At 40.0% G+C, this 16105-nt stretch overlaps 1 protein-coding gene across 1 annotated transcript; it reads left to right on the forward strand.

The window, feature by feature from the left end:
• Positions 1 to 1036: 1036 nt before the first annotated feature.
• Positions 1037 to 14852, forward strand: sla1a (Src like adaptor 1a). The gene is made up of 8 exons (XM_080443276.1): positions 1037 to 1203; positions 2611 to 2721; positions 4227 to 4320; positions 5201 to 5287; positions 6988 to 7091; positions 8498 to 8629; positions 12024 to 12153; positions 12666 to 14852. Exons 2-8 carry the CDS (start codon positions 2637 to 2639, stop codon positions 12877 to 12879), a joined length of 846 nt encoding a protein of 281 aa, XP_080299402.1. The 5' UTR covers positions 1037 to 1203; positions 2611 to 2636; the 3' UTR covers positions 12880 to 14852.
• Positions 14853 to 16105: the final 1253 nt, after the last annotated feature.

The raw sequence follows: 16105 nt of genomic DNA on the forward strand, positions 1-16105 counted from the left end.
CACCACAATTATTTGAAAACTTTAGTTACTTTGCAGATATAAATTATTACATTATAAAACATGCATTAACCACTTTAGCCCTATTTTATACCTAGGCTATTTTCAAACATTTTATTACTTTTACTTTCAGTACTTTAAGTACATTGTGATACCGATACTTTTGTACTTTTACTCAAGTAAATTTTGAATTCCGGACATTTGCTTGTAGCAGTCCTTAGGAGTACTTCTACTCTACTTCTACTCTTGCAGTATTGATACATTTTCTTAAGTGAAACATTTGAGTAGTTTTACCACCACTGCTGCTATATGCATGTAAGCTTGTTTATTTGCAGTCTAAAGTCACACAGTCTCTACCCCTGGTCCCTCTTCCTCATTTCGGTGACACAGGAAGTGAGCGTGCAGACGCTGTCACCACACTCTGTGTGCCAGGTCAGTATAGGCTGGCTGGGGTGTTAACCCCTTCACACCGGGAACGCGTCTGTCTGTGTCTTTTTTTAGATTTATTTGGGCTATTCAAAAATAGCAGATATACAAGCTCACAGCGCGGCACCGAGTGCCGCGCTATGAGCTTGTAGATCTGCTATTTTTGAAAAAAAAGTGAAAAATGTGTGCATATCTTTGAATATGTATATTTATTAAAGCGAACATTTGTGACTCAAATCTTTGCTTCTGGGGGATTCTACAAATGTCTTCTAAATTTTAACAGTTTTTTGGAGAAAAAAAATATGTTGCTATATATCAGTGGTTCTCAAACTTTTTCATGTCAAGGACCACCCAAAATGATATGTATTTGGCCGTGGACCCCCATCAAAAAATATTTAGTTCCAGGGACCCCCACCTCAGAAGCAAAGATTCGAGTTAAAAACATTTGCTTTGAAAAATATATACATTCAAAGATTTGCACAAATTGTCACGATTTTTCTTAAAGCTTGTTATTGCTGCTATTTTTGGACGGCCAAAATAGATCTTAAAATGACACACAGATGCGTTTCCCGGCCTTAACGGGTTAAAACTTGCATCATTCTGGAGGCTGTACATGTATAGTATAGGAACGAAACACACAGCAGACATGATACCTAAGAGGAACTCTGACAGACACACCATCAGCTGCACGTCCACGGCGGGTCAAGGGTTCTGTCGCCGAGCTTGATGTCGTTGTTATAGCGCTGGAACCAAAGCTCCATGTAAGACCGGCTTTTACAGGTACAGTATTACTGCAGTAAAGGTGCTCAAATATGATGCGTTTACTTAATGATAGCTGCGGTATCTCTATACTGTGTTGACTGACTCGTTTCTCAGTTGACGGAATCATTGCTTAATTGCCAGTGGTGGAAAAAGTGCTAAAATGTTTTGCTTAAGTAAAAGTATCAATACTGCAATGTAGAAGTACTCTGTTTACAAGTAAAAGTCCGGAATAAAAAATGTACTTGAGTAAAAGTAAAAATGTATTGGTAAAAAAAAATAGCAAAAGTATCAAAAGTAGAAAGCACTCATTATGCAGAATGTCCCATTGCAGGTTTTCAAATCTTTTGAAAATAGCAGATCTACAAGCTCACAATGCGTCGCATGGCGACGCATTGTGAGCTTGTAGATCGGCTTCAAATGGCAAATGGCAAGTGGTTAATGTATGTTTTGTAATAATAATCAAAATCTATAAAGTAACTAGTAACTGAAGTTTTCAAATAAATGTAGTGGAGTTAAAAGTACAATATTTGGATCAGATATGTAGTGGAGTAGAGGTAAAAGTATTGGAAATTGGAAATACTCAAGTAAAGTACAAATACCTCAAAATTGTACTTAAGTCTTCTCAGAGCGTGAGCAGTTGGAGTGGAAAATTGAGGTGCGATACCATCGAAGTTTCAGCTTCCCCTTTTGACCGCGGGTGTCCTGGTAGAGATAGCGACACTGGTCCGCAAATAGGAAGTTACACAAACTGAACTTCACCGTGTTGCGGGAAGAAGAAGAAGTATCAAAACACACCCTGACTAATAGAACAGTCTGCTCTGTGTGGCTTCTAAACTGAGATGTGTGTTTTTAACGCACGTACTGTGTGTGTATATGACTTAATCCATTAAGACCGGGAAAGCATCTATGTCATTTTTAGATTTATTTGGCACCGAGTGCCGCGCTATGAGCTTGTAGATCTGCTATTTTTCGAAAAATCATGTTCTTTTTTTTTTTAATCTTTGAATATGTATATTTTTTTAAAGCAAACATTTGTAACTCAAATCTTTGCTTCTGGGGATTCTACAAATGTCTTCTAAATCCTGACATGCGTTCCATTATGTTGACATAATATCAGTTCTCAAACTTTTTTCATGTCAAGGACCACCCAAAATGACATGTATTTGGCCGCGGACCCCCAGCTCAAAATATTTTGTTCCAGGGACCCCCAGAAGCAAAGATTTGAGTCAAAAATATTCCCTTTCAAATATTTGCACAATTATTCAAAAGATAGCAGATCTACAAGCTCATAGCGCGGCACTCTGTGCTTGTAGATCTGCTATTTTTTGAATAGCCCAAAGTATAAAATAATAGTTTAAGTGGTTACACAGATGCGTTCCCGGTCTTGATGGGTTAGGGTAAAGACTGTATACTGTATGTGTTCAGGCCAGTGATCGGGGTCCCTGTAGAGGATGGGGAACGTGATGGCCAACGTGATCAGAGGTTCGAGTAACCAAGGGAACGCCAACATGCAGATTGACAATACACTAAAGGGGGGTAAGTAAGGTCTTCTGTTCTTTTATTTACACTTGAGGTCATGACTTCTGTTAGTTCAGCCTGTGAAAGTTACAATTCAGGATTCAAATAAAAAAAATAGCAAAAGTAGCAGATCTACAAGCTCAAAAGTTTCAAACTTGTGGATCTGCTACTTTTGTGTGACGCTGTAGTGTGATCAAGTATGAGGTTAATTTACGAAAAAACACAAAAAGTTAGAATATGGAGATAAGAGGTTTCTGCCCCGACAGCAACGTGCACATGTATTCACACAATGTAAACTCAATGTGCTTCACAAAAAATGACTATTGGTGGAGGTACTTCTGTGGCCTACTGGCAGGGTGGTGCAAAATATATTTGCCGCTGATCAGTGCAGCGGCTTGCAAGATTATCTCTGGACACAGACAGACAGACAGACAGTTACTTTCCACCACTGCACACACACACACAGACACGCAGACACGCAGTCTGACCCTCTCATAGAAGGCTAGCTGTCTATCAGAGGCACGCCATAAAAATAATGAAAAATCTATAGACACACATGTAAACAATATTCAGTACTCCCCCCCCCCCCCCAAAAAAAAAATCACACACACACACACACACACACACACACACACACGGCTAAAGCCTGATTTATACGTTGTCTTATGACAGAGTCTCATGCCGAATCGATTTAGTTTGTATAGTTCCAATGTACAGATTCTTTATATTATATTGTTTAGACTGATGCTATAGGTTCTTGGTTTATCTATGATCCTAGTTTACTGAGGCACTACACTGTCTCTCTGCATTTGATGTTTGTCTTTACCTTGCTTACTGTAAATCACTCTGGATTAAGAGCGTCCGCTAAACACCTTAAATTGTAAATTGATGTGTAATTTTTGGCGTGCGACTCCATTTGACGACAAAGTGTAAACAGTGGTGGAAAATAACTAAGTACATTTACTCAAGTACTGTACTTAGGTGCAGATCTGATCATTTTTTACTTTACTGGAGTATTTTCAATACTTCTACTCCACTACATCTCAGAGGCAACTATTATACTTTTTTAACTCCACTACAATTATTTGAAAAGTTTAGTTATTAGTTACTTTGTAGATTTGCATTATTATTACATGCATTGACCACTTCAACCCTATACTGTGTATACTTTGGCTATTTGAAAATAGCAGATCTACAAGCTCGCGTAGTAAAATTGACGATTGTAGATCGGCAATTTTCAAAAGATTTGTCATTCTGAATAATGAGTGCTTTCACTTTTGGTCCTTTAAGCAAATTTTGATGCCAATACTTTTGTACTTCTACTCAAGTAAATTTTGAACACCAGGACTTTTACTTGTAAAAAGAGTATTTTTACATTGTGGTATTGATACATTTACTTAAGACATTTTTTTTGCACTTCGTCCACGACAATTTACAGTGTAAATCAGTCATAAATCATAAGTAAATAAAAATATGTGCTGCTCGATCCTAACCCTCTGCTTGTCATGCTGGGTGACGTTCAGAGAGCGACACGCTGATGGTGATCCAGGACTACCCATGCTCTGACGTCAGTGAGCCCATCTTCAAGATAGGAGAGAAGCTCAGCGTCATCGCACAGTGAGTCCAAGAACCAATCATAATGCAGCGGTTCTCAAACTGTGGTCCGGGGCTCGCCGGCGGGCCGTGAGGATATTTTTATATAAGTGGGCCCCCAAAATAATTAGCAAAACACTAAGATTGTAATGATAATGACATTAATATAAAAAAATACAATAATGTAATATTGATCATTAAAATAAACATGCTCTATACCACTTAACACGGTAGGCTGCCGAGTTAAGTGGTCAGATGGGCGGGCCGTGAAAGCTTTTGAAGATTGCAAGTGTTGCTCATGCAAATTGCTTAAATGTGGTTAAAACCCAAGTCTGACAAATAACGTGAGCTTCACAAATCACCATTCAAGGACTGTCTGGGTTTTACATTGACCCTCACACGTCTGTAACTCTGACAGTGTACAAATGGAACCAAATGGACCCCTCACTAAGACCCGAGGCCGATTCTACAAATGTCTTCTAAATCCTAACAGTTTTCTGAAACACTTATGTTGCTATAATATGGTGCTCAAACTTTTTCATGTCAAAGTTCATAAAGTTAACATAAGTATAACTAAATGCATTTGAATTTAAAATGTTACTTTTCAGGATTCCAATTCAGGATTCCAATAAAAAAAAATAGCAAACAAAATCAGGATTCCAATTCAAAACTAGAAAAAATAGCAGATTGCATTTTGAGCTTATAGATCGGCTATTTTTGCTACTTTTGTGTGACATAGCATGGCCCGACAGTATATGCAAATGTGGCCCTCTGGAGTGAGGGTGGAAATATAGTGGCCCTCTCCATCATCAAAGTTGCATCACCCCTGGTCCAGAGGAAAGCAGAGTGGTTGACATTGTGTTTGTGTGTTGTTGTGGTTGTGTGTGTGTTTGTGTGTTGTCAGGGAGGCTCGCTGGTGGAGGGTGCGCTCCAGTCGAACAGGAAAGGAGAACTACATCCCCCACAGCCATGTCGCTAAAGTCTATCACGGGTAAAAAGAACAAAGTCATTCATTCCCACACACTGCACTTCCTCTCCTTGATTCGCACACTTTGTTTTCATTTCCTTTATCCATTTTCATGTCTTCGCTTAAGTTTTAATTTTTTTACTTAAACTTGCACCATACATATTTGTATATAATCATTTCTTTCTTTCTTTCTTTCTTCATTTCAATGTATTTTTATTTTAGTACCAAATCACAAGTTGTCTCAAGCCAACTTGGTTTTTGTTTTGTTTTCCTTTTGGTAACTTATTTCTAATTCCTCCATGTTACTAACTTCATTATTATTAATATTTTTTTAATTCTTGGTTGTATCTCTTTTTTCAGTACCTGTCCTATGTTTCATGCTATGTCACTGCCATGACAACTGACATTATCCATCTATCTATCTAAGTATCTATCCATCTATCCATCTATCTATCCATCCATCTCACATATAAAGCAGAGCCAGAGACCCAACATTTCCAACCCTTGAAAATGCACTTGGCGAGAGCATCAAGGGAAAAACTCCCTTTTAATGGGGATAAACCTTGAGCAGAACCAGACCGTAGGGTGGGCAGACCATCTGCCTTGAACCGTGCTGGTCACACTGCAGATAGATATAGATAGATAGATGCTCTACTCTCTATTTTACGTTTATTAGAGAGCTCATATAGAGCAAGCTTTTCATTTACTTCAGTTGCTGCTAATATAACATACTATTAACTCTACTTGACTGTGCACTGGACAGATATACATTTGGAATTGATTTTTTTTAATCAGTTTTAAATGATCCAGTGTGTCCACAGCCACAACTCAGGAACTATTCAGCATTTATTTTTGTATGTTTCTTTTGCTGCAGCTGTAAGGTGTTGCTATTACACAGTATAAAATGACCATGTAAAATTAGTACCACTACTATTGTGAGTACAGCTGCATCATGTCAACAGCCCGTGATCCATCTGAAACGTGACTTGCATAGCGCTGCGGTCGGGCAGAAACCTTGTATCTCCATAATTTCAACTTTTCATGTTTTTTTCCCCTAAATTAATGTCTTACTATACTCATTATTAATACTACAGCAGGGGTGGGCAACTTTGATGATGTAGAGGGCCACTATATTTCCACACTCACTCCAGAGGGCCACATTGTATACTGTCGGGCAGACACCTCTTATCTCTGTATTTTAACTTTTTTCGTAAATTAATGCGGTACTTCGCCATTATAGATTAGAATGTCACAAAAGTAGCAAAAATAGCCGATCTACAAGCTCAAAACGCGTCGCAACGCGTTTTGAGCTTGTAGATCGGCTATTTTTGCTATTATTGAATTGGAATCCTGAAAAGTTTCATTTTTATTTAATTTCAAATGCAATTAGTTATACTTATGTTAACTTTATGAACTTAAATACAAATACATTGGACATAAAAAATATAGAATTTTAATACTAGTCATTAAGCTACTAATATAGACTGAAGTAATTAAAGCGGGTCATGTTTGCATTGCTTGGAATTGTAACAGCTGAAATCAATAATATATCAGTATTCCGATATTAACCTGCGGGCCGCATTAAGTGAAGGTGGGGGCCGCATGTGGCCCTCGGGCCGACAGTTGCCCATGTATGTACTACAGTGTCACAGAAAAGTTAAACTAACAGTTTTGCCCATACAAGGCTTCCACCCGACAGTAAGGATGGTTGTGTTGTGTTGCAGGTGGCTGTTTGAGGGGGTGATCAGACAGAAGGCTGAGGAGCTGTTGCTGTTACCTGGAAACCGGGTGGGCTCGTTTATGGTGCGAGAGAGCACCTCGGAGAGAGGTGGGTTTGACCACATAAGACCCTATATACAGTAAGTAGGTGGCCAGTGACTTTGACCAGTTTCACTTTCAAAACCTTTGCATCATGCATGTCACACAAACAGAATGCGATGCGTTTTGCTGATATAACAACTTTGTTCATATAGAGTCCTAACCACAAATCAACCATTTAACTTCCACAATACACATGATCAAAACCATTGGTGTTGTGTACGTGTGTGCCACATTCTGTTTGTGTGACATGCATGATGCAAAGGTTTTGAAAGTGAAACTGGTCAAAGTCACTGGCCACCTACTGTAGTGTCAATATTCTGGGGGGGAATATTCAACTAAAACAGTGGTTCTCTCAACCTGTTGTAGTCTTTGTCTGAATGTTTCTCAGAAAAATCTCAAAATAGATTAAAAAAACTAAAATAGGGCTTACAGTATGTGGTTAAAATGCCAGTAATACTAACATTGTGAGTGTCGAGGTGTCAACACAAACATACATTAGTGTAGATCAGAGCTATACTTTAAACCACCTCAGATGTGCTAAGCCATCATCAGGCCTTATTCAGAGGCCAAAACGTGGTTTGTCTCAAAGCATGGCTTTGGGTAAACATTAGAACAGTGGGCCCATCTTTAAAATCTATAACGATGATTACTCTCAGTCGTCAGTTGGCAGAATAGAACACTTTGTACATGATGGAAAATTAAAACCACTTGTTGTTGTTTTTACTGTAACACATTCAGATCATTTTCCATTGGGTTGTGTGTGTGTGTGTGTGTGTGTGTGTGTGTGTGTGTGTGTGTGTGTGTGTGTGTGTGTGTGTGTGTGTGTGTGAGACATACTGTACGGTACCTTACGGCACAAGATTAGGAACTGCTATTTTCACTACGACTAAAATGTCGTTCCATTTCCTTAAAAATAACGGTTTAGGACATACTGTATGACAGTTTCACAGTGTTATAAGGAAGTATATGACTTCATGCATTAACAGAAGTATATCGTTGCTGTCGGGCAGAAACCTCCTATCTCCATATTCTAATTTTTTTTTTTTGTAAATTAACGCCCTACTTGATCATACTACAGTCACACAAAAGCGTAAAAAGTAGCAGATCTACAAGCTCGAAACGCTTTGAGCTTGTAGATCCGACAGAGCCGATATGAATCATGTATTCACAGTGTTATAATGAAGTACATGACATCATGCATTAACAGTGTTATAATGAGGTATATGACATCATGCATTAACAGTGTTATAATGAGGTATATGACATCATGCATTAACAGTGTTATAATGAAGTATATGACATCATGTATTCACAGTGTTATAATGAAGTATATGACATCATGTATTCACAGTGTTATAATGAAGTATATGACATCATGCATTAACAGTGTTATAATGGATCATATGTCCACAGGAGTGTATTCACTGTCAGTGAAACACAGAAAGATAAAGCACTATCGCATCTTCAGACTGGACAACGCCTGGTACTACATCTCCCCTAGACTCACCTTCCAGTGCCTGGAAAACCTGGTCAACCATTACTCTGGTGGGTGTTATGCACGCGCGCACGCACGCACGCACACACATACATGCATGCACACGCACACACACGCTTAACATGTCGTTGCTGTCGGGCAGACACCCCTTATCTCCATATTTGAACTTTTCATATTTTTTTGTAAATTAAAGCCCTACTTCATACAACAGCGTCACACAAAAGCATCAAAAGTAGCAGATCTACAAGCTCAAAACGCGGCGCGAAGCGATGCGTTTTGAGCTTGTAGATCTGCTACTTTTGATGCTTTTGAATTTGAATCCTGAAAAGTAACAGTTTTGGACATACGAGGCTTCCACCCGACAGAGACGATATTTATTTGCGTTCACATTTAACAAGAAATTCTCTAACACAAACAGTATAGATGCACAAGCGTGGGAAAAACTCAACAGAATTTAGCCAATGCCTCATTAGCTCTTGGCTTGGGCATTCCTGTTAAATCTGCAGGCCCTCTCACAACTACTTTATGGACAACATTACAGAGGCTTCCAAATATGAACACAAGCCGTTTACATTAAGTAGCCAAGCTCAGTAATAGCATCCTTATATAAGACGTTGGTACTTTAGCACCTTGGTAAGGAATGCTTCGAATGTGGTCGAATGTACATCCCACTTCCACAAAATGTCTGTCTACTGTCCTCATACACAACAACATCTGGTGTATTAGCTGTAGCACACGCACACTCACACGCACACGCACCAAACCAAAAACGTGTGCAACGTCTGTCAACACAGTCATTTCTTATCTATAGCGCAAACCCACATTTCTGGCTCTGAGAGGATATTTTTGGAAGGCAACTGGAAACGAGACAATTTGGACTTGATTGTGAACACTGATGTGCACTTTGTGATAAGGATGAATAATTACAGTATCAGATGTTTAGGCTGTTTGCCTTTCTCCCTTGCTTGGGGTTTGCATGTTTAAGTGAGGGGGCGTATGTCGCAACTCTGCCAACATCATGTTGTTTACTGGTAGAGTCTGTGTGTGTGTGTGTGTGTTAAGTGCAACAGAAAGTGAAACGTCTTTAAAAAACCACTCATCCTTTATGTACTTAAAATAGAGTGGAGGTCTTATCTGTAGCTTCAACCACATCTAGCAGACACTCACTCTTATCCAGAGACTTGCAAAACGCAAGATCAGAGTAAATAAGCATGAACCCAGTTGTCGACACATGACAGGGCAAATAGACACGTAAATAGTGTGCCAAGAAAACTATTCAGTGCTACAAAGTAACTAGGATATTTTAGTTTATTTGCACATGATTTAAAATATAATATATATTTTTTTAAAGTGGAAAAGATAGAGAAAAGACAAAAAATGTAAACATTTTTTTGTGCTGGAAAGGCCCCCCCAAAAAAGGGCTCGTCGGGTGGCCTTCCTAATTTTTTCGTGGTGAAAGTTACAGGAGTTCTTACTGTATGGCGTGTGATATGAAATGTGAGCTTACCATAATCACAGTAAACATTATCATATCTTCAATCATATTCAAGGGCTTTCAGTTCAGCAGAGCAGTGTGTGTGCGTGCGTGCGTGCGTGCGTGCGTGCGTGCGTGCGTGCGTGCGTGCGTGCGTGCGTGCTTGCGTGCGTGCGTGCGTGCGTGCGTGCGTGCGTGCGTGCATGCGTGCGTCCAGCTACACTCGTTGACGCTCGTTAATGTTAGATCAATGCAATTATGTTGTGTTTCTGCATCAAATAGAACTACACCTAATCTAAGATACTGTACCATCAAAGCTAATCATTTTTTCAAACGGCCCTCTCTGGTATTATATAACTGTTTGAACTGTTGGGAATAACTATAGGCTGAATTCACTTGGTAGTCCATATGACAACAATATAACTGTTGTGAATTAAAATAGATATTAGGAATGATTTTTAAATGAGAATCGATTTTTGAATCGAGAATCGTTTTTTAATCAAATCGTGACCCCCAAGAATCCGAATCGAATGGTGAGATAACAGAAGCCCTCACAGCCCTACTTAAAAACGCTTATTTCTTTGCACGATGTGTCTCATAACAACATTCCGTTTTTTTGAGCAATCATACAGTTTGCAACGGGCCGACAGCGTTGTTGCCACAGAATGTAAACAAGGAAGTGACTGTAGTCTCGTGCACCTCTGCGGTTAACGGAGCCTTACTTACTTGCGTCTTCCCGACCAAAGTACAGTAGTATGCAACATTTTATGAAGGCGTCTGTCTGCGGGGGGGTCATTCATTCCCCGGCAAGGCAGGCGTTTCGTAGGGAGTGCTCAGACACATGCATGGAATAAAGTAAAGTCAAATCTCATGACTGAAACATGTTGACAGGCCAATTATGGTGTTAAGGTATTATCATTCTAAACCTTGTAGATAGGCAATTTTTTGGGGTACATGACATGCTTCCATAGAAGAGTGCTTCTCAAACTTTTTCATGTCAAGGACCCCCATATTGACACTTAGTAGCCCGCGGATCCCCATTTGAAAAGATATGCCAGAGACCCCCATAAGAGAAGATTTTTTATGGCTCTAATAGTGATTCTCAACCATTTTTTTTTCAAGGACCCCCAGTTTGACATGCATTAGGCTATGGGGTACGGACCCCCATTTAATGGCATTTCTATCTTTGGGACCCCATATTGTAAAATCAATGTTAATTTAACTCTGAGAGTGTACAAATGGAACCAAATGGACCCTAACATTGTACACTCTCAGAGTTACAGACCCATAAGGGTCCATTTGGTTCCATTTGTACACTCTCAGAGTTACAGGCCCATAAGGGTCCATTTGGTTCCATTTGAACACTCTCAGAGTTACAGGCCCATAAGGGTCCATTTGGTTCCATTTGTACACTCTCAGATTTACAGACCCATAAGGGTCCATTTGGTTCCTAACTATCTACCATTTAGATGGGGACCCCCTGGAACTCCCTCAAGGACCCCTGGGGGTCCCCGGACCCCACTTTGAGAACCAATGCCATAAAAGACATGCTGGCTGCTATGGAATCCAAATGACTGAAATCGGTTGACACGACTGATACACTGTAATCCATGTACATGTCTTTGATTGATGTGTGTTGGCTATAAATAGTCGTTCCATCTCATCAGCAGCACACAGATGGATGATGATATTTTTGGAACGCAGCTGTAAATGAGAGATAGGATTTTGATTTGATTGTGTGTGTGTACACTGGTGCATTAAGGATCACTTTTTCTTTCTACCCCTGTGGTTGAGGGAGTATGCAGCCAGCTGTGTATGTGTGTGTGTGTGTGTGTGTGTGTGTGTGTGTGTGTGTGTGTGTGTGTGTGTGTGTGTGTGTGTGTGTGTGTGTGTGAGTGTGTGTGTGTGTGTGTGTGTAGCACAACATCTCACTTCCCCTTTCCTTCCTTCTTCCTCGTTGGTTTCATCAGATGCAGCAGATGGCCTGTGCTGCGTGCTCACCTCCCCCTGTCTGTCAGGAACCTTCCCTACGCTCTCCTCCACCCTACACACCCCGCCCGTCGTGATGCGCCGCAACTTTGACTGGAAGAATGTAGACAGGTACAAAAAAAGGGCCTTTCTTTTTGTTTTATAATAAATTTCACCATTATTTCAACAGCTAGAAGTATGTATGTTATAATGCCTTATAAGCACATTATAATATGCATTATATATGCGCTTATATTGCATTATAGGCCTGACTGTAATATTGTCTCTGTCAGGTGGAAACTTCATGTGTCCAAAACTGTACCTTTTCAGGATTCAAAGTCAAAAGCATCAAAAGTAGCAGATCTACAAGCTCAAAACACGTCGCTTCGCGCCGCGTTTCGAGCCTGTAGATCTGCTTCTTTTGATGCTTTCGTGTGACGCTGTAGTATGATCAAGTAGAGCGTTAATTTACGGGGAAAAAAAACAATTTATACATGGAGATAAGAGGTTTCTGCCTGACAGCAACGATATATATAGTGCTACCTTTTTTTCTCTTTTGCAACCAATGACAGCAGACTATTCTTAAAGTTATTTCAGAGATGTTTCTAATCATCATAATGTGATCTCTCCTCCACCCATGGCAGCAAGCAGCTGATTGGCTCAGAGAGTCCCGGCATGTCCAACGACAGGGACAACATGGTGAGCTACGGCGTGAGGAACAGCATGGCCTCCTACATGTCCATGTCCACTAATCAGGACGCTTCTGCGAGGAGCGCCAGCAGGAAGAAGAAGAGCAGGTCCATGTACGCCCTGCCAGACAGCAACCATGAGGAAAACTACGACGATGACGAATATTAAGGGGGAGAAGAGCGGTAGAGCTTATACCTGACTGGACGAACTGAACGCCCCACCCCCTCCCCTCCTCCTCCCCCCTAATGATCACAAAGAGCCTTATTAATGTTGATGGCAACAGCGGACATCCTTGACTGTCGCCTCCACCGTATTCTCCGCGATGGCATTGGACGATATACTGATCAAACATTGATGTTACGGTCATCCCTGTATTAGCCCACGCCGCTTACACTGGGCAAGAACTGCTTACTGAGAGAGTCTAAAGCGGGAAGTACAGGAAGTAACCGCCCACGTAAAGTGTCGACGATGTGCAGATGTTTACATTCCCAGGGCATGAAAGCCGTGTCGTGATTGGTTGGAAAAGACAATTTCCGGGCGGAAGTCCCGCCCCCCTATAGACACTTTCAGCTGTAATTTGATTCTGTGTCAAAACATATTTGAAAACCGCCAAAAAAGGGTATTAATTAAATATTGTATATATTATAATTAAATATTCAAATACGTTTGACACAGAATCATGATTCACCAGATATATTGATTCACCAAAATAATGAATTATAATCAATATTTTTGCAAATCTCTATGGGAACAATGTATGGGCTTTCTATCTGTGAAACCACAAAATGGCCACCACTGCTATGCTCTATAGCCTGGGGAACGAGCTTATAGCCTTGACCTATACGCTTAATTTATAGACATTGTATGCCGGTGTTGCCCAGCGGAAATGGCATGTACAGTATCTACAAGCTCACAATCACGGCGTGTTGTGAGCTTGTAGATCGGCTATTTTCGTGGTGGTTGAAAACATTCCAAATAATCAGTGTCCCGTCATACAAGGTTTACCTGCTGATTATGAGCACTTTGAACTGTTAACGTGATTAAACTATACAAGTCTACTTTACACTTTACTCTACAACCTGAGCTGTTAAGCGTGAACTGAAGGGAGAAGGGGAGCTAGGTGGAGTTTGGTGCAATTGAACTGTGACGTACATCGTGAGAAGAATTCTGGACTATAGGGTTGGGATTCGGAAACCGGAGGGACTGGATCCAACATTGAGGAACCGGAATTTCGGTTCCATCACATTTGGAACCCTTGGTCCCTGGACTCCCTCACTTTGAGAACCCCTTCTATAATATGTATGAAATATTGTATGTATGATTGAATTTGTGTTTATCAAAAATCATAATAATGGCCGAAATTATAGATTTTTTAAAAATATAGGAATCGTTAACGAGTCCCCTCTTAACGGTCCGATTCCTTTACGGTTCTCTTTAAGTAACGGGAAAATCCCAAAGGAGCCCAACCCTATTCTGGACACAGTTTTAGTTTGCTAAAAACAACCAAACAGCTTTGGCATCATGACGGTCGACTAGAGATTTGAATGCTCTCTTTGTTTGTGTAAGTAGCTGTGTGTCTTATCGATGTAGCTCTCTCAAACTATTTTCCACTGTTGATTTACTGTAATAATACCTGATGAATAAATGTCAAAATGGTCACGCTGTGAAAATGAAAAGAATCTAGGCATGTGTGTGTGTTTGTGTAGATGATGTGGAAACATTCTAGAAAGAGGCCAACGTCATCTCTTGAGCATGAGCTCGCCATTATTCATTTTTGTTATGTTGACAACTCAGTTGCCAAGAGATCTACTTCTGTGAATCCGTGCTCTAAATCTACCATCGCCGACTCCACGTCCAGCATTCTGGGAGCCTATCGTCTTGCTTTAAACTAACGATCCAGGGATATAATTTTTTTTCCTGTGACAAGAATTGGAGGCACAAGATGTTCCTTTCGAATTCCCGTTATTTCAAACAAACATCCGGGAGGAGCGTCTTGATGCTCCACGGTTGACCTCATGACAGCACGATCGCATCAAGCTGTTTTATTGTCTTTATCATTCAGCATGGTCGCCATATGGATTATGATTACACAATAACATCAGCTACGGCCTTGCAGGCAGATAAACAAACATGTAAATGCACAAAGAATAAAAAACATAGTGTAAATATAAAATCATTATTAATTATTATTAATATGAAATTATTGCATTATTACAAATGAACTTCAGACAATATTCTGCGAATCAGGTCGGGGCATTGTCCAAAGGACACACAGAAGAGGAGACACACCAGTGGTGCATGCTGAAAATAGCTATATGCTCATGACACATCACATTGCAACCCGTCGTGAGCTTGTAGATCTGCTTTTTTCCAAGTCAAGCTCAGGCTTAAAACTTGTTTGGTTTTGGAAAAAGTACCCAAATGTTTTACTTAAGTAAAAGTATCAATACTGCAATGTAGAAATACTATCAAATGTACTTAAAGTACCAAAAGTAAACAGTACTCAATACTCCAGTAAAGTAAAAGCATCTAAAAATTGTACTTACAGTAAGTACAGTACTTGAGTAAATGTACTTAATTACTTTCCACCACTGCTGGGTATAGTGTGCAGTATAGGCACGCATTAGCTCCTCCCTATTAACGGTGCAACAGAGAGCGGTGTAAATATTCTCAGTTTTTTTTCTATTCATTTCCTTCCACATCATCATCATGACAGATGTGAGAATAAAATGTGAAATATGCATATAGGAACTGTTTGACATGCAGTCTCCCATAGATCCACACATGCACAACATCCAGCTATAATGTTTACTGCTGTGTAAAGACCCATATAATCGTTATTGAATGTGTACGTGTATTCCACCACACCGAAATGTTTATAATGAAGGGTGTGTGTAAGCTTGGAAGTGGAAACATAGTGAGCAGAAGTTGCAGTTATCTGTAGTTCTGTGGCACAGGCAGCTGAGTCACAGAGAGGAAAAGCATGAGAAATATGTCTAAGAATGTAAGCAGAGTCACTGGTCCAACTCCATACAGTACGTGTCTAAATAAAATGTTATCTAAATGACATTTGTTATATTGTGGTCATGAAAAAACAAGCCTAGAAGTAACAAAAACATGAGAACAAATGACCACGGTACGTCTGCATGGGCAAGTATCTATAGGTCAAGTGCTAAGGGCTGAGGTGTTCCAGAGAGTTCCAAGAAAAATTAGGAACAATTTCACTATTATTTCACCAGATATCTCAATGAGAGAACGTATAAGAATAACTATTCAGATCACAGGTTTAAACTCGCTCCAGTATCTCCACCAACTACAACTACAGACAGTTAAGAGAATTCTGTACTAAATTGAATCCGACATGAAAAATCTTCTCTTATGGGGGTCCCTCCCT

This window comes from Gymnoscopelus braueri (assembly GCF_963280865.1).
Source record: "Gymnoscopelus braueri genome assembly, chromosome: 11".
NCBI classification, from domain to species: Eukaryota; Metazoa; Chordata; class Actinopteri; order Myctophiformes; family Myctophidae; genus Gymnoscopelus; species Gymnoscopelus braueri.